The 19972-nt window shown below is 47.7% G+C and overlaps 1 protein-coding gene across 5 annotated transcripts in view; it reads right to left on the bottom strand.

Annotated features, from left to right (window-relative positions):
- Window positions 1-19972, bottom strand: part of LARGE1 (LARGE xylosyl- and glucuronyltransferase 1) — a 593475-nt gene that overhangs the window by 112156 nt on the left and 461347 nt on the right. For 4 of the 5 annotated variants that reach the window (XM_084955467.1, XM_021081477.2, XM_021081478.2 and 1 more), the window contains one exon: window positions 14804-14908. In XM_084955467.1, coding sequence (XP_084811593.1) covers window positions 14804-14908 — 105 coding nt within the window. Of the gene's footprint in view, window positions 1-2197; window positions 4648-4691; window positions 4797-13023; window positions 14909-19972 lie in introns of those variants that run through there. The other variant, XR_014803097.1, reaches the window with a different exon arrangement.

Raw genomic sequence — 19972 nt, 5'->3', positions numbered from 1 at the left:
GCTGGCACAGAGTAAAGGCTCAAGGAGTGTTAGTTGATGATACAAACACAATCCTGGGCCCTCAATTCATGGACGGCACCAAGTTCTAAGATGGTCTAGTCCTGTGTCCTGCAGAAGGGGCTGGACCAATCCCCTGGCGCAGACCTCAGCATGCGCTCCTCCAATCTCAAGCACCAAGGCCCGGAGAAGAAACTGGAGGTGGGCTTAAGCACTGGGCTCGGCCGTTTACCAGCTCTGTTAACTTCTGAAATCAATTAGCCTCCCTGCAACTCCATCGGCCCCTCTAAAATGGGAATTATGTGAGCTAATACACGTGACTGCATGAGTCACACTGGAGAGATGGCAACTGTGAACGGGAGAGACCTCCAGGAAATCAGACATCGCGTCTCACCATAAATACGTCTTCAAGGAAACCGAGCACTGAAGGAACATCCGATTATTTTCTTTAGGCAGGAAGATTTAGGATCATGCCCTCTCTGCTCGGCTTCCACTGCAAACTGAATGGCACAGGCAGCAGGGTGGCTGGGTCAGAGCTCCTGTGAGCTCCCACTATGCCAAGACCTGAGTGAGTGACAACTGAAGGCACTGACCTTGTATGGGTCAGCAGAGTGGGGTGGAGACACATTTGGGAAAAGGCCACCCCTTGTGTCCACTAACAGGCCAGGTTGATTCACTTAGTCCCAGTGTTGAAATGCCAGAACCAGACAGAGTTACCCACAGCAAGGAAAGGGCTCTGCTTCACTTGGCCACTGGTCCATCATTCATGGCTGCAAAGGCCTGGCCAGACCTTTTAGTAAGAGACCTTCTGCCTACATTGAGAAAAGTCGAAATTAGCTTCTATTAGGTGGCTTGGACTGCAACAGCAGAATACCATGGACTGTGTAGTTTATGCAACAGAAATTAGTTTTCCCAGAGTTCAGGAAGCTGAAAGTCTGAGCTCCAGGTATCAGTATGGCTGCTTTCTGGTGAGAGGTCTCTTTGTGCCTTGCAGAAGGCTACTGCCTCACTGTGTCATCGCATGGCAGAGGGAGACAGCAAGCTCTCTGAAGTTTCCTCTTATGAAGGCACTAATCCCTTCCTGAGGGCCCCACCCTCTTGACTTCATCTAAACCTAATTACCTCCCAAAGGCCCCATTTCCAAATAGCATCACATTGGGGGTTAAAGCTCCAGCACAAATTTGGGAGGATACAATTCAGTCCATAGTCAATTCCTAATCATTAGCTATTCTGCTAATGAAATGAAAATACTGATTCTTCTGCAACACACAGACCATGTTCCCAGCACAAAAAGGCACACAAGCAACATTTACACATACTTAATTTTAAAATGGTTTACTTGTAAATACTAGTTCTGTTTTGTATCTATCTGACCTCTGACACATTTCTAAAACATAAAACAGTTAAAGTATGAAAAAACATTTAAAATACAAACACTTTAATATGGCAGTATTATTTCTTAGAATCTACTGCATCAGCAAGCAAAGATGACTATGAAGGATGTTTGCAAGTGGTATTGCTTCTAATTGGGGGGTGGAGAATCTAGGTACAACTAAAATACCAATTCAGAAGAAAATAAACAAATTATAGTATATTCATCAAATGGAAAAACTATGCAGTTCTTGAAAACAAAAAAGAGAATACTTTATGTATCAATGTAGAAAGATAACCAACACTTCATAGAAAGATAACCAACATCTCATCTTTAAATAAATGGAGTATTTAATAATTAAAAAGGAAACACACTTTCAGAAAGAAATAGATAATTATACATGTGGAAAGAGGAAAGACAAGACTATACTGCCAACTTCTGAAAGTGTCCTACTCTGGGGAATGGGATGGGGAGAGAGGGTTTCATGTATTAGTATATTTCAGTGGTATGCTGGTAAAGGTTTAACAACTGGATCTCTAGAAAGAAAGAAGAAAAGCATCTGATTTGTATTGTCTGCCCATGACCATGGTGTAAATACATCCATCACAGCAGATTTCAAGCTACTAATACAATGTTACTGATCAGAGCTGGGCAGAGAGACACAGTAGTACATCATTATGCACTGTTTCTACTATACAGACACACAGATACAAATAACCCTAGGAGCACAGATAACAGTAAAGTAATTAAGAAGTAATGAGTTTGGAGTGTTTGTTTTTAAAATTATTTAATAATAAGTTTAGATGATTTGATTTTTTTAAATGATTATTTTTTTCCATTATAGTTGGGATTTGACTTTTAATAGCAGCTGTGTTTAACAATGCAATCTCATAATTCCTGAAAACTTCATAATAGGTTCTCATAAGCCAAAGCTTCAATACATCACATCATTTCTATGCTATTTCTCCTTTACAACAAATACGGATATGGCTTGTTGTCAACATATAAAAAAATGTAGTTAAAGAAAAAGATCCTATTCTTTGGTAGTAATTTAGCACTCTTATAACACCCCGCGAAGTCTATAACAGAATCTTGAAAGCAACTGAACCACTCTTTCTGAAGCACCTACTGTGTGCAAGGTTTTTTGCAACAAAACAAAACAAACAAACAAAACTACGCTTCATGAACTTTCATATGGATGGACTCTTTATACCTAAGCGTATACTTAATACATGTACCTTAAGGTATCACCACTTCTCCCCTGAAACACCACCTAGGTGTCAGGACGTGGGGGCTTTGCGGAACTGCTCATTACTCTCTCAACCTGAAGGCACAATGAGCCCTGCTGATGAAGGCTGCACACATATATCCTTGGGGTGATATACGTACCTGTACCGGCTGCAAGTACACTGAGGAATGAAGGTGAGCCTGTACTGGCTGCAGGTACACTGAGGAATGAAGGTGAATGTACAGGGTGGGAGCAGGCTGGGAAGAGTAAGCAGAAGTAGCTAACGAAGTGGGAGCAGGATTGGCGACAATGTGCTCAGATATTAAGAAAATGCTGCTGCCATTATTTTTGTACAGTTCTATGGTATCTGTATCCTTTTATTTTTTCAGCCAAATGGTGACATTTCAGGATGTCATTTACACCAGATCAAAGGTTTATGTCTCTGCAAAATTCGTATGTTGGAAGGTTCATCTCCAGTGTGATGGTATTAGGAGGTGGTGCCTTTAGGAGGTAATGACGTCCTTCAGGTGAAGCCCTCATGAATGGGATCAGAGTCCTTATAAAAGCGACCCCGTAAAAGTCCCTTGCCCCTTCACTAGGAAGACAACCAACTATGAACCAGGAAGTGAGCTCTCATCAGCCACAGAATTTGCCAGCAACTTGATCCTGGACCAAAAGGTTCCCCAGAACCATGAGGAAAAAATTTCCATCATTTATAAGCCCCCCCAGCCCATGACATTCTGCTATAGCAACCTGAAAAGACGAAGATAGTATCATTACCCTCAATTCACAGGAGAGGACACCAGAGATGGGGGAGGTGGCTTGACTGCCTTAAGTCCAGATGCACACACAGTAAGTGACAAGCTCAGGATGAGCATCCCGTGTCCTGCTCTCCAACTTGACAGATGCACCTGGACAACTGCAGGGGAAGCCTGGCTTGGCTCCTGGTGTCTTTTTGTGTTGTTTCCCATTATCAGGCATGCAGAAGCCTTGTTATTTACTTAACAAAGAGGGAGGAAGGGCCTTGAGGACCCAGGAAATACAAAGACTCATTTATAAGGAAAACAGGTGAAAAGGTCTTTTGGAGAGAGAGGAGAGGTGGGGAGTGGTCTTCCTGCACTTAGGGTCAGATTCTGGACGCCTTCAATCACATACATACACATTCTCACTAGTGAGGCTGTGCCAGGGGAAGAAGGCAATGACAGGGGGACTCTTCTAGAACCGTGGCTTTTGCTCAGGAGGGCGGGCCACAGGAAATCTTGCCTCTTTTTAGGATGCAGCTGGGAAAATTCTTTAGCAGCTCAGTTGAACTAGAGGCCCCCCACCAAGTCGGATAAGCAGGGGGTGCTCCCTCTTGGCTGCCTGGCGAGGCCACTTTAGAGGACCCACTGCCGCTAAAGGGTTAAGTGGGTTAAGTGCCCTGGGCTTGCTGATGGAAGCTTTTGGGCCGTGTTTGAACAGCCTGCGCTTCTGTTACTGAGAGATGAAAACGTGGCTCAGGGACTAGACAAACAGGAGACAAATAAAAAGGAAAGAGGATGCTGGGTGTGGGTGGTGTCTCCCTAGGGCATGGAGCGAAACTGTGCATCACTTAAACCTCCCCCACCCCCACTCCAGCCTGCCCGAGAAAGCTGATCTGCCTCTTCAGCATCCAGACAGTAGACCCACCCAGCTCCCAGCCTCAGTGCTGACCTGCAAGCCCCTCGCATCTCTCTACAGACGGCCAGCCAGGAGTCTCAGCTACCACTTCCTGAGGGTTTTCTGTTAGTCCGCTATTTCCATTCTTTTAATCTTTCCAGTCGTCCTGTGAGTCTGTACTGACACCTCTATGGTACAGACGAAGGAAGTCAGGCCAAGAAAAACCAACCAAAACAAACACACAAACAAAACCCCAACGAAAAAAGATGAAGGGGAGTTCCTGTCGTGGCGTAGAGGAAATGAATCTGACTAGGAACCACGAGGTTGCGGGTTCGATCCCTGGCCTCGCTCAATGGGTTAAGGATCTGGCATTGCCATGAGCTGTGGGGTAGGTTGCAGATGGAGCTCAGATCTGGCGTTGCTGTGGCACTGGCATAGGCCGGCGGCAACGGCTACGATTAGACCCCTAGCCTGGGAACCTCCATATGCCATGGTGTGGCCCTCAAAAGACAAAAAAATAAAATAAAATAAAAATAAGAAGAAAGATGAAGGGATTGGGCACTTTGGCACTTCCGGTATACTGGAATAGATTCTGGCATGGATTCCACAGGTGTCTCGATTCAATAGACAAACCATGTGCTGTGGCCCGACCTTGCCAAGTACTTCCACATGTGCTGCTCTGTAGTTTGGAAAATCCGCTCCACCCTCCGCCCGTACAGCCCTCCTGGCTCTGACGCCCTTTCTCAACACATCCAAGCAGGCCTCCACCCCAGCTCTCCATGGTGCCAACGTGCCCCTCCATCTCGGCCCCCCCACCACGTTGCATGTAGTTGTCCTTAATCTCCTGATCTTTGAGTCTACAGTGGACCACCTGTACAGGGTAGGCGCTGATGGTGGTGCAAGCAGAGACCACATCTTATGTTTTCTTTCCACTCCTGGCGCAGGGCCCCGGGTCAGGTGGCCAGTACCTTGAGAGGGCTTTTCCTATTGAAAGGGTAACCTCGTAAGACCTGCAATAATGGAATGTTGCCCAGCAGTAGCTCCCCACCAGGCCCAGAAAGATAGGAGGGCAGAAAGCTGGAATTCACGCATCCATTCAACAAATATTTAAGGGCCTTACACGTCCTGGATGGGGACACAGCAGTAAATAATACAAGAACCTTGTTCTTAAGGAGTCTGGTCCTTGTGAAGAAAAGCAGGAATATGTGTTTTCTCTTGCTGCCATAACAGACTACTTCTGCCACTTAAAACACATCCATTTATTATTTCACAGTTGTGTAGGTCAGAAATCTAGGGTCTGGGCTAGGTTCTCCGCTTGGACTCTCACAAGGCCAAAAGCAAGGTGTGGGCCAGCCTGGATCTTATCTGCAGCCTCTGGGGGAAAATCTATTCCAAGCTTATCGGGTCCGCTGGCAGAATTCAGTTCCTTGCGGCTATAGCACCGAGCTTCCCGCTGCCTTACCGACTGTCAGCTGGGGGCCTTTCCTGGCTCCTAAAGGCTATGTGCATTTCTCCTCACTTTGTCTTCTCTGTCTTCAAACTAGGGATGGCACCGTGAGTCTTCCTCACGCTTCAAATCCAAATTCCCTCCTGTAACATCTGTTCTGCTTCCAGGTGGAAGAAGGATTCCTGCGATTAGACTGGGCCTATCGGATAATCCAGGATAATCCCCCTATTTTAAGGTCCACAATTACAGCTGCTAAGTCTCTCCTGCCATGTAACATAACGTAATCACAGGTTCCAGGCATTAGGGCAGAGTCATCCTTGGAGGGGCCGCTCTGCCTACCCCACAGGCAACAGGGGAGTAATCAAATTTTTCTTTGATTTTCAGCCTTGTTTTTTTTTTTTCTTTTCTGGCTGCCTGGCGGCATATGTAGTTCCCAGGCCAGGGATCAGAGCTAAGCTGCAATTGTGACCTAAGCCAAGGCTGTGGCAATGCCGGATCCTTAACCCACTGTGCCGGGCTAGGGGTTGAACCTATATCCCAGTGTTCCCAAGATGCTGCTCATCCTATTGCACCACAGCGGGAACTCCAGGCTTGATATTTTTATTTGATTTCTCTATTTTATAGTGTTGATGAAGAAGAACAAAGCCAAGTCAGCGGACGGAGGGTGCAACTTCGGAAAAGATGGTCAGGATAGGCCAGCGTGAGGAAATGACCTCCAAGCAGGCGGAAGGAAGAAATGGGACGGGTTGGGGCAGCTGGAGGAAGAACAGGGCAGAGGGCTGAGGCCCCGGGCCAGTCAGGAGGCCAGCGCGGCTGAATGGGAGCGCCCAGGGAAGAGCAGGAGCCACAGGTCAGAGACTTAGCCAAGGGAGCCCAGGAAAACTCTTTCCTCAGGATGCTGAGTGTTGCCACGATTCACTCTGAGCTACTGGTGAGCCTTAAAAATTCTAGAGCTAAGGCGGTAGGGGGTGGGCAGGACCAGAGGCTTGGCTCTAAGCTTAGTCAGGGTGCTCCGAGGGCAGCGAGGGAAGAATCCGATGGCATCTGAATTGGACCGGGAAAGAACTAATATCCAACACTTATTGATCCAGATACCGTTCCACTTTTCCAATATTTCATTTCCTCCTCAAAGCAGCCCCTACTAGGTGGGAACTCTTCTTGTCCTGATCTAACCAAAGAAACAACTACTATTTATTTATTTATTTTTGCTCTTTAGGGCTGCAACCACGGCATATGGACGTTCCCAGGCTAGGGGTCGAATCAGAACTACAGCTGCCAGCCTATACCACAGCCACAGCAATGCAGGCTGTGAGCCTTGTCTGCAGCCTACACCACAGCTCACAGCAATGCCAGATCCTTTACCCACTGAGCGAGGCCAGGGATTGATCCTGCAACCTCATGGTCCTTAGTCGGATTCGTTTCCGCCACACCATGACGGGAACTCCAGAAACAACTAATAATTGCCCAGAATCATGGAGCCAGGATTGGAACCCAGGAGAGTTCATCTCTAGAACAGAGGCAATACTGTCCTGTGACAGGAAAATGAAACAGGAGCTCCAGCAGCACAGGGGGACCAACAGGGTAAGAGGCCGGACATCCTGCCATCTCTACCTTTTACTGATGACAACAGGCAACTGCTGCTACATTTACAGAGCGCTGACCACATGCCCAGTCTGGTCTTATATGAAGTGTACCCTTTCATCTCGCGGGCTCACAACAATAGTCCCTTATGAGAAACAACAGCCATCTCCATCTCCCGTATCAATACACTTGGGCTCAGGGAATCAGCAACGTGCCGGGAGCTAGGAGTGGTAAGACCCCAGAAGAGAAGACGAGGATGCCGCATTCATTTTCTCAGGTATTGAAGGGGCCATCAGGTGGAGCAGGGAGCAGATTTATTCCGTGTGAACCCAGCAGGCGGCACTAAAGCCAGAATTCCAGTTCAGGAGGAGACGTGGATAAGCTTTGGGTAAAACCACCGAACTTCGAAAAAAGTGAAGTGGAGAGAAGGAGCCAGACAGAAGGATTGCTGAGCAGACTTTCGGAGGGTTGACTATTCCCTGTGAGCAGAGAGCTCTTCTCTGTGGACCTCGGGGGGGAATCCCAGGCATATGGTGGCTTTGCATGTGAGTCAGCCTACTGAACACCTGCAGCACCTTGAATGATGACTCTCCAGGGGACAGAAGCCCTTTTCAGGACGGGCTAGAACGATGAAGAGTATTCCCGCACCCCACATGGTCCCACTGCACATCCATCCGATGCGTGTACACAAGTACGTAACCTACCAAGCCTGAAACTAATACGACTTATGAAACAAGGTGCTTTGGGACCATAACTTAATAATTGACACTGAACGTGGAATACAAATCAAGAAAAGATGGTATTTACTTCCTGCAACTGGAAGACTTGCTCACTAGTTTAGAAACCTTCTCATGGATGGCAAACGCCACTCCAGGCATCTGGATTGCCCGTTTCCCAACAGAACCTTCCTACTTGGCAGCCGCCAGACTGAAGACAACTCTGTCCCAAGCATTATGTTTTTGTAGCCAAGCTAGGGCACTGTATTGATTTTTGAAATTATATTGTAGACAGTGTAATACAGGTAATCTTTGAATTTTACTCCAGGATGCTAACAGGGGTCCTCAAAAACAGTCGGTACAAAAAATGGGGCAAGGCCGTTGCCTGAATGAATGGAAGGCGTTTTCATTATTTCTGGAGCTGACCCTACGTTGAGAACTAAAATGACGTCAAATAAAAGGACACAAAGATCAGGCTAACTCAGATAACACTCGTCCAGAGATAAATACAAAGTCTGTGCGTTAGGCTCAATAAATCTACTACAGGAGTAGGGGATTGGGAACCTTTGGCTGAACAGTAATTCATGGAGCTTTTCCGGTGAACTCAAGTTCAACTGGAACTTGATGTGCAAGCGGCCGTGAAAGTCTGTCCTAGGAGGCGAGTGTGCATCAGAACATGGAGGGAGCATGTTTAAAATTGTGGTTACCTGCCCCATCTTTCAAGATTCAGATTCAGCCTCTCCAGGTTAGGGCCTAAAAAGTGACATCATTAAGTAGGCATTGTGAGTAATTCAGAAAAGGGGGCTGAAGTGTCCAGGTAGAGGTGGGAGCAGCCTCTGATATAAAGAGCCAGAGGGTGTCATTTGAACGAGACTGTCAACCTCAAAGAGAGAAACTGGGGCTACCTAGAGGGAGCCCACCAATCAGGATAGTAAAAGCTTTGGAGCCAATCTCACACCCACTCCTTCACGTAGAAAGCAAGCTTTGGAGGGTGGCTGGCTACAAATACTTAACGACATACAAAATGTCTATGTCCCTACAGTAGAAAAAAGAATGAGAACCAATAGTACAAAGACAGTAAACATTTCTATTAGGTGTTCTACCAGATGAACCCTTCCTAGAATGTTAAGCATCTTTTATAGTGATTATTCTACAAACTCCATTTAAATACTTCATTGCCAAGAGCCTGGGATACTGAGCTCAAAAAGTGACGATCCCCGTCCCCAGGGATTATTAGTACAGGGGCAGGTTTTTGTTCCCCCAGACTTGTCTCCATAGTTCTAGGATCAAGGAAGAGTAAGGAATGAGACTGAGTTTAACAGCTTTACTTCGGGACTTTCCGGGACCTCTAAGAAGCCAACATGCAATCTGAATCTCCAAGGGAGGGATACATGCCAATTTCCCAACCGTGTCTGTCCACAGTCTCTGAGCACATGTTACCATCTCCTGCAATGTCTCCTAGAATTAGTCTAGAAAATGCTGATCCAGGGATATTGCAGGGCTGACGTTCAGCTCGCATCCCCATCATGCTAGAGGCTCAAGTCATACTCAATTTATTGGTAGGTACACAAACTCTCCTCTACTAGACAATCATCTTTTTGAAGGAAGGTTCTTGGTATTACATTTTTAAAAAATCATTTTTTGCCCCAAATAACGGGCACTCAGTGCCACATCCTGAATGCACAAACTACATTTACATCTGGTTTCTCTGGATGCAATTACTATAGACAGAAATCATCCAATCACAAGACACATTCAGAGCATGAAGAGATCTTGACTCTTGACCCAAGAGCCAAGGGTGGCTCATGGGAATGAAAAGACTTGCCTAGGGCTGCAGAATGCCAGGGATCAGAGGCAGAGCAGAGGCTAGGCCTACATCCCACATTTCCAGGGGTCCCAACTGAAGCTCTTAATGGTTCTTGAGCAAGCTGGCAAATATTGGCTCCTTTAATCCCCACCATGGAGTCTGACTTTACCAAGAATCACCTTCCACGTACTTCTTCACGGCCCAGTTTGCTCCAGCCTCAGAGGTGAGCCCGTCCTTGAATGTCCCCGTTTTGTGGTTCTGCAGATAAAAAGATTTCCTCGAGAAATCCTCCCTCCCTAAAGAGCCAGGCCTCCCTCTGCCTGAATGTGGCCTAATTTGGGGACTGAAAGGAACAGGATGCATTTGTTTTACTTTTAAGTTGTCTCCTAAAACACATGCTCTGGTTAATATCAGGTCCTTAAGACATCTCAGGGAGGTACTTCTGCTCGTGAGGAATCCCTGCGATCCTGACAAGCCTCTTGTCAACGCGCCACCTTCTTCCCACTGGCTGGTCTTCCCCCACTCCTTCTCGAATCATCTGCTCCTTTCAGCTCTCTTCTCCCCGCTCTTCTTTGCTGGTGTTTGTTTCTAAGATATTCACTGTCAGCAGCATGCACTGAAGTGGGCTGAATCTTAAGAAGATGATCATAATTTGGGTGTTATTTGTTTGTTTGTTTTCAAAGTCCTGCAGCCAGCTGAAGGCTGAGTGAAGGACAGCTGCTTGCATCTAGGAGATGACGAATACAGAGAAGAGTCCAGAATGTGCAAGGACGGGGGAGTCCCCCTTTATTACACCCGAACGGTTCTGGCAAAGACCCTGCGCTGGCCTCTGCCGGGTCATCCACAGCTGCTTTGGTTTAGCCACTCCCTTCATATGGAATTAAGTTGTACACCGCTCTAGTAAGACGGGCGTAGGAGAAGGGAGAGAGGTGGGCAGATCTTTCCTCATCTTTTAGGGCCCTGGGGGCTTTGTGCAAGCAGATTGGGAAAGGGAGGAAAAAAAAAAAAAAAAAAAAAAAGCAAAGAGCAAGGGGAAACTGGCTAGCTCTTCCAGGCAAATGTCTCCCATCTAAGACAATTCCAGGAATTAACAAAGATGATGCCTGTAACATGTCTAGCAGGATGCCTGGTGGACGCAGGGGAATCTGATACATGGGGCTGAACCTGAATTCCCTGAAAACAGACATTTGGCTAGCCTGTGCTCAGGAGGAGGAGAAAAACAACAAATTCCAAAAGCATTTGGGTTGCCCAGAAAAGCAACCAGTTCCAAAAGCACTCGAACGGCCCACTTCAGTTCATGTTGCTGACGGCCAACATCTTAAAAACAAACACCCTACAACCAGGCTACCACCTGGGAGCCTCAGGGCGGGCCCTGGGCTCGAACTACCATTCTCAGATCACTGACAACCCAGGATGAGGAGGACAGCTGGATAACCTTTCTGAAGGTACCAAGTTGAAAAGCGACAAGGTCATGTCTCAAAGACAGATCTTTCAACGCAAACATCTCATGCTTTTTCTGGGAAGTTCCAAAGTAGAATGCAGCTGATATACAAAATAAAATTGTCTTTTTTTTATGAAATAATATGAAAAGCTAACCTTTTTTAGGTAGTGCAGAGATTAAAAGCTGCAAGGTGGCTGTGTTATATTTGGGGCAAAGCAAAAAAAAAAAAAAAAAAAAAAAAAAAGATAACTGGTACTTTCTGACCCAGGGGCTTAGGAGACCTTAGCAAAAACCCTAGTCAAACAGTAACCATAGTTTTTTTTTTCCCCCCCTTTTTTGGCTGCCCCATGGCATATGGAGTTCTTAGGCCAGAGATCAGATTTGAGCTACAGTTGCAACCTACAGCAATGCTGGATCCTTTAACCTGCTGTGTCGGGTTCGGGGTTGAACCTGTGTCCTGGCGCTGCAGAGACACTGCCAATCCTGTTACGCCATAGCGGGAATTCCCACGGTTTCCCAATCCCTGATAGAATAAGCAGCAGAAAAATGCAACTGGACACTGGCTAAGCTCATTACACAAGTCATCTCATTAATCCTCCCACACTAGGTGCTGTTGTTATTGTTTCTATTTTATAAGGGAGAGAAATAAGGTTCGAGGTTAAGCAACTTGTCCAAGCTCCCAGCGACTAAATGGCCCTGTTGCAGCCTAACGCGGATCTGCCTCGGCCTCCCAGAGCCAAGCGGAAGGCTCAGCACGGGGCTGGAGATGCCCTGAGATTTCAGGGGAGCAGCTTCCCTCCAGGGGAGTCCTCCATTTCCACGAGAACCTAAACGTCTGGCTGACTCATCCGCTGATGTGTGGAGCAATCCTCAGTCTTAAAATAACAAATCCCCATCATGAAAGTCAATGCGTTTCGATGTCGCATAAATCCTTTTCTAATGATCACTTGGTGTCACAGGCTTATTTAAATGGACACATCGCTTCTAACAGGGCTTTTTCCCATCTGCTCTGCCCTTTTAGAAGCAGCAAGAAGGGAAGTAACTCACAGCCTCGGCATATCAAGTAGTTGCTGGAGAGGGTTTAGGAACCTGTGTGTCTCCTGGCGTCGTGTTCAGAGACAGATGGGGAGGAAGAGGGGACATGTTGCTTGGGTCATACTAAATTCCCCGGGGGGCAACATTCTTCTCCCCCCTGCAAACCAGGATTGAAGACCTGTGGTTTTTGTTTGATGCTGACAACCATGACCCCGATGCTGTGTCCTGGAGGCGCTGCCATTTGTCTCCATGTGACATTTTCTGTCATTCCATGGTGCAGAAGACAGGAACGAAACACACCAGGGTTCACCTGAGACGCCCCTCCCCTCCTCCCACCTGATGAACGGGGGTCTCTCCAGCTTTACAAAAGCCTGGAGCGAATGTGCTGGAATCCGGGCACAGGAGATCAACACAGGGAGCTCATCTGCTGACCAAAAGCAGCACAGGAAGCCCTCTCATTGGCCCATTGTCGGTCCCCAAAGGGTCTGTCCTCAAATGCACCGAGAAAACAGTTCCTGAGAAGCTCGCTGGAAGTGGAGACAGGGCGCCCTGTTTTATCGAGACCTTCTGCTCTAGCAACTTCCTGGAGGCTTTCTATGGGGCAGAATCCTGGGCCCGTCCCCAGACCTTTCAAGGGGCAGAGTCCACATTTTTAAAAAGTATGCTTGATCTTGGAGTTCCCACTATAGCACAGCAGGTTAAGAACCTGACTGTAGTGGCTCAGGTTGCTTTGGAGGCATGGGTTTGATCCCTGAGCTGGCACAGTGGGTTAAAAGGATTCTGTGTTCCGGCTCTTTCCATGAGACTGGGTATAAAATAGAGACAAGAACAGCATCTGCCTCGTGAGGTTAGTGTGAGGATCAGATGAGAGTAACATCTAGAATGCACCTGGCCAGGACTGAGCTGGGCACAGCACCTGGCCAGGACTTAGCTGGGATGCAGAGGCACTGCCTTACCCATTATTATCACACAGAAATACCTTCAAACCAGCTGCTGCTCTGAGCCCCTCCAGGCCCCCTCCCTGAATCTAGGGCCTCTCAGGGACTCCCCAGAATACCCCATTGTCCAGCAACTCAAAGGTTAATGCCCAGCACAGCAGGGGAGCCTGGAGGAAGCAGCTGTGAGTCTCTGAAGGGCTGACTTCAGTTGCAACCCCTGCAGGCTGTAAGGCCTGGTCGGGGTGACAGGGGGGTGGGGGGAATCACATCCTTTGAGAAGTGCCTGGATGCTCTGGCAAATGTCAGCTGAAGAATGCTCCCCAACTTCAACACAAGGCTCCCTGACCTTTGGCTGCTCAAGACATTGGCCCTGGACCTTTCTTTCCTTGTCCTATTCCAGCTTTGACCCCACTCTGACCTCATCTCTGAACTTTCCGTTCTGGATGGTTGACTCTCATCCTTTTTCCCGTGGTCTCTTGGGGCGCTGTGTTTGCAAGTTAACCTCTCTGGAATCCGGCCCTCCGGTCTCAAAGTTGGCTCCGGCTCTTTCCATGAGACTGACCTTAGCCTCCAAGACAGGCTACCCCCTGTCACCTTTAGGTGGCACCATCCCTCAACTCAGTACAACTGGTCTTGGCCTGACCTACAACACTGCTCCCCGCACATCAAGTTCTAGTCCTGACCCAGATAATGGGGCTGCATCCTTTGAGAACAGGGCACCAAAGCAGTGCAAAGAGGACGGAGAGACAGGACCCAGAGGCATTTCGAAAGTAGACAGCGGCAGGACCAGGGCCTAAGGAGAGGGAGGATGCTCTCATTTCTTTCTTTATATGCTCCCCGAGGTCATGGGCTGTGTCTGGTGCACGAGCATAGGGCCTGGTGCACAGAAAGCATTAGACAGATGGGCGCCAAAGAATGAATAAAGGAATGAAGGAACGTGATTGAGAGAGACAGAAAGAAAAGAGGAGGTGCATGTTTGGGGTTCGTAGCAAGGTAGAAAATGGATTTGACCTCAGACACATGGTTTTGGGGGCTGTGCTACTCCTACTAAGTACCAATCACCAAACATTTCTGCCCTCTCTCCTCCCTGGCACATGACCGGGTTGTACTTGGCCACACCCCCTGAAGGTGGGCCCGACCACATGACATGCTTTAGCCAGAGAAATGTCAGCAGAAATGATGTCACTTCAACCAGAAACTTTAAGAGTCAAGAGGACATCGTATACTTTCCTCCCCACACTAGGCAGATGAATCCTAAATGCCAACAGCGCGCATAGATCCAAAGTCTACATCGATGGAGCCAAGGAACCTATAGGTCACGCTCATAAAGATGCCCAGCTGCATCTGGGATGGAAGGTCAGGCAGGAGAGGGGCTTTCTGGTGGGACCACGACCGCCAGGGCCCAGGAGCTGCAACCGTAAGCAAGAACCAGAGGGCCATGGGCTTATATGCCGACCACTGCAGAACGCAGACAACCAGGTGGCCTTCTCCGATGCCTTGGCCCACCTCCCTGCCCTGACGAAGGATCCCAGAGTCCCCACATCACCCTTTGCACGCCCTCCCTGCCCCTTCCCCAGCCAGCCCCCCACCCCCCATGACTTACCTGTGTTGTAACCCCTTCCAAGGGCAGGCCAAGGGCGGTGATTTTTCCACAGGTTTCCAAGGTACCAGTCACTCTGGTTCTCCACCAGGCCCAGGACCTGCTGACCTGTCAAGTACAGAGAATGCAAGGGTCTTAAAAGAAGCCAAGCCACATGGGACCGTGAGGACTGAGCCGGAGACACAACAACGGTAAATCATCACAATATAGCTTTCGTTACTGGGAGCCCTTAGGAAGTGCCAGGCCCTGATCCAAGTGCTTAACTTGTATGAACATATTTAATTCTCACATGTAGGCAGCCCACCCATCTTCAGCATCTCTATTTTATAGGGAAGAAATTAACTTGCCCAGGTCACCCAGTTAATCTGTGATAAAGTCAGAACGCCAAAATATTCCTTTATCCATCTATCCATCCATCATCCTCATTCATCCATCCGTCATCCTCATCCAGCCACCCATCCTTCATCCATCCCTCTATCCTCATCTATCCACCCGTCATCTTCATCCATCCACAGATCCATCATCCACATCCATCCATTTATCCATCCATCCATCCATCTACCCATCATCCTCATCCAGCCACCCATCCTTCATCCATCCATCCTCATCGACCTATCCATCCATCCATATATCCCCATCCACCCCATCCATCCCTTATCTCATGCAATCCATTTATTTACTGACATGCTCTTCTTTAAATGTTCCAGTTCCCTATTTACCAATGTATATTAATTTACTGGCTTTCAGGGAATGAGCTGAGATAATTATCTCAAAGAGGAAGAAAGGACCCTTGGGTGATGAGAAGGGAGCCCCCGGAGAAGGGCGACCTTCTCAGGGCATTTTTACTCTCAGACTCACTTCGTCTTGTGTCAACAAGCATCCTGTCAAGGCAGGAGTGTTTTCTAGAGAATAATTGCTTCTCTGTCCCCAGAGCTCGGCTCTGATGTTGGCCTTGCTCTCTAGTGTACCAAGGCCAACATCAAAGGTGATCAGGTCTCTCATTCAGTTTCTTAGCCTCTTAGCACCTCACGTGCCCCAATTTCTTACAGCATTAATATTTCTGGACCCAGGCCTTCTAAGTAGGGTCGGTAGGCATCAGGATCAACTCTCTTCTATTAGAAAACCCTATCGTGTTGTGTGCACAAGGCATTCTCTTCCAACAAGTATTAGCCGCACTTTACGGACTAGGAAACTAAGGCTCACGTAGGACCGTAATTTGCACAACTAGCAATGAAGCCAGGATATGAATGTGTATTTATCCACCACCCAGATTCTTTGCACTTTCTCAAGGCATCATGGCTTATCTTTATGACAAACGTTTCAGGTAGAAATTATAAATACAACTTTAGAGGAAGAAAACAGAGGCTAGGAAGGTTTAAACAACTTGCTAAAGGTCACAGGACTAACAGCCACTGACTCCCATGGCTAAGTGATGCCTTCTGGAGCTAAAATCCTTAGAGTGCTGGCCAGTCTGAGTAAGAAAGCCCTTTCTGAGCAAATGAGAGCCCAGCAGCAGGTGAAGAAAACACAGCGGCTCTCCTGGAACACCACGCTGGGTGACATAGAACTTCCTTGGTGTGATGACAGCTCCCTGAAATGATGGTGCGTGGGTTTGGTGTAATTTATTTGATCCATTTATCGAGCTCCCATCTAAATCATCATCCCGGCACAAATACATAAATTAGAGGCATAGGAAAAATACTACCACCCACTTTGTCATTGTATAGGATCACATTCAAAACGTGTAGAATCCCTCAGAAAAAACAGATCACCAATTCAGGAAGGGCGAGAGCCAATCAATTCCGCAGGCAACAAGCTTGGGATGTTCGCGCAAAACAGTCAGCTCCGAAAGGCTCAGTGTCCTCGGCAGAGAAAGCTGTGTGCTGAGTCCTGATGCTGTGACCACATCGGGGAGCCCGTTTCATAACCTCCCTCCGAGGCTGGGACACAAAGGGGATGTGGGGTCTTGGGGGAGCCGGCTCACTGTTACTAATGACTCCTGGTTGGCATCACCATGGTTTGTTGTTGTTGTTGTTGTTTGTTTGTTTGTTTTTTGTTTTTGGCAAGATGAAAGAAGGGTGTCACGAGCTCAGCACTGGCAAAGGGGGATGAGCTTTCACTGAATTGAGGGCGGCCGTCTGAGTTTCAGGAAAGATCATCTTCCTCTCCCTGAAAGTCCAAATTCCACCTGCTGGCATTCCAGGACTTGGGCTCCACCTCAACCGACTTCTTTAGATGAATGTTCTAATAGCCTCATGGAAATGCCTACTTCTGCTGCTTGTTCCCCATTTCTGGTCTGGCTCATATTGTTCCCCCTTGGTGGTAGCAGCCCTTGGCCCTGCCAATGCCCTCCAGTGATCCCTTCAAGCACATCTCTGGCATGGAGATACCTGTATCCCCATATTAGCTGGGGGACATCTCTATTCAGTGTTTCCTCCCGGTATTTCTGCCATCAGCTGACTTATGTCCTGTCAGTGGCAGAATGAGTGAGATTCAGGCATATACACACCTCATCTGCAAATGTCCGCCTCTCCAAGGGCAAGGACGACGTAATACCTAAGACACTAGGAGGCACTAATAAATGCCTGCTGAAGAAATGAGGTCAGGGTGTAACTCTCTCCTGATGGGAGTACACTTTGGATGTATTAGCATCCCCCCATTTCTGAGGCTAGAAAGCATCTCACCCTCTCCCCTCTCCCCATTCACCAACAGCAACGCGTTCTCTGCAAAGATGGGAAGTGGCACCAGAAACCACTGGTAACTTCTGAAAGCATTTTTTATATCAGTTGCTCCACTGAAGGCTTCGACTCAAGGTCTTCACCTCCAGAGAAGATGGAGTGTGCCTGGTTAACCTGAAGCCGCGTTATCTCAAAGAATAACACCCCAATTCTCCTTCTCTCAATTTGCACCCAGGACTCCATTTCTCATGACAGTGGCGAGGAGCCCCTTTCCACATGCCAGTCCTCTCGAAGGTCAAGCAAACAAAATCCTTAATTAGCAGCAACACGACGATTTTAATATCCAGCGGTTGAGAAGGCAAAATAACAAATAGCTACTAAGACTTCATTTTGCTTTTTTGAGTGAACTCATTCGTTGCTCTGTTGATGGTTAGAGTCATAGCTGGGCTTTGCCAGTGGGCTTGTGAGTAGCCTGGGCTAACTGCTCGGTGCCTTCCCCCTGCAGAGCACTGTGTCAGCAGACAAAGAGTCCCCTGCAGCATAGTAGCCAGAGGGCAAGACTGGAGTCAGCCTGCCTGGTTCCAATCCTGAGCCCTGCCACTGCGGAGCCGTGCAGCCTTGAGAAAATTGCGTAACCTCTCTCTGCCTCAGAATCTCAATGTTGTGACTTCACATGTTTAAATGACTTCATAGGTGTTAAGGCTTGACCACAGGGGGGTGGACCATATGAAGTGCTATATAAGTAATAGCTCTTAAACATCATCATTTAGGAGTTCCCACTGTGGCTCAGCGGTAACAAACCCGACTCGTACCCATGAGGACTGGGGTACAGTCCCTGGCCTTGCTCAGTGGGTCAGGGATCTGGCATTCCCATGAGCTGTAGTGGAAGTCACAGATGTGCCTCCGATCCTGTGTTGCTGTGGCTGTAGTGTAGGTGACAGCTGTAGCTCTGATTCGACCCCTAGGCTGGGAACTTTCATATGCTGTGGCTGTGGCCCTAAAAAGAAAAAAAAAAAAAGGGCTGCCCTACATGCAGCCCTAAAAAGACTCCCCCCACCTCCAAAAAAAATCAGCATTTAAGCTCCTCTGTCAGCTTCGGAAAGACAGCAAGCCCGTCCACGCGGTTTTCTTTTTGGAGTCATTCAGCACAACCACCAGGTCCCCTAGAACTTTGTTTCTCCCAGTGTGGTCTGAGGACCAACTGCTGCAGAAACACCTGGGCTGCTTGTGAAAAGCGTAGGTTCCCAGGCCTCAGCCTCAAAGTTAATGGTGACCAGAAGGCCGCTTCCCCTTACATCTCTGGTTCCCGGAAGGAGGGGTCTTCCTGGCTTCTTGCCCTAACCCTTTCTCTCCCCCAAGGGTATGGAAGGAGTTGCCTGACCTGGTGAGTTGCAGTGAGAACTGAGTTTAGGTAGCTTGGCCCCTTCCCTCCCTCCTCCTCCCAGGAGGCTGAATCAGGACAGGACAGGACAGGCCCCCTCTGGACCAGGCTGCGGTCGTCCCACGCTTTCTGTGACTGGGTGGGCGATTCCAGTTCTGGGGTTGGTGTTATGAACAGCGACCACACAGGCGTGTCTAAGTCAAACCCTCCAGTTTAAATCCATCAGCAAAATAAGGTGACATTCTGTTCTTACTCTCTTATCTCTAAGCATCTGGGAGTGTGGAGGTTAAATCATGTATTCATGTACTAATACATGAATAAATAAGAATTCTGGCCACCTGGTCTAGTAAACACCTTAAAAAAAATCCCCAGGTAATTTGGATGCACATTCAAATTTGAGAATTAGGGAGTTCCCGATGTGGCTCAGGAAACGAATCTGGCTAGTATCCATGAGGATGCACCTGGCCTCGCTCAGTGGGTCAAGGATCCCACATTGCTGGGAGCTTATGGTGTAGGTCGCGGAAGCGGCTCCAATCTGGCGTTGCTATGGCTGTGGTTTAAGCCAGCAACTACAGCTCCAATTCGATCCCTAGCCTAGGAACATCCCTATGCCATGCGTGTGGCCCTAAAAAGACAAAAAGGCAAATAAAATAAAATAAAATAAAATTTGAGAATTATTCTGAAAGCTCTATTCCTGCTTCAGTTAGTGGCAAGGTGCCCTTGCAGGGCTACAAGCATCCAATCAACTCATGTGATGTCTAAATCTAGCTCATCAACCAGCAGAACTTAATGGCAGCCTCCAGCGCTACACGTCTTGAGTACAGTAAAGTGGTGAAGCATGTGAAAGGCAGAGCCAGACTGCTTGGGTTCAAATCCTGGCTAGCAGCTGTGTGACCTTGAATAAGTTACTTAACCTCTCTGTGCCATTTTTTCATTCATTACTTATGGGGAATTAACAAAGAGGGCTTATCTCAGAATTAACTTTTTTTTTTTCTCTAGGCACAAGTTAATTTCTGAAAACCTAGCTGTGTTCTTTGCTTATGCAAACATCCTTACTAACAATGCCCAGAAAACAGTAAAATGTTCAGTAGGAATCTGCCTGTATCATTACAG

The sequence above is a fragment of the Sus scrofa genome, chromosome 5 (assembly GCF_054392235.1).
Source record: "Sus scrofa isolate SSC_HxYL_T2T_F1_AM1 chromosome 5, Sscrofa_HxYL_maternal_Yorkshire_Landrace_v2.0, whole genome shotgun sequence".
Classification (NCBI taxonomy): domain Eukaryota; kingdom Metazoa; phylum Chordata; class Mammalia; order Artiodactyla; family Suidae; genus Sus; species Sus scrofa.
This window is presented reverse-complemented; position numbering and strand designations above follow the sequence as displayed.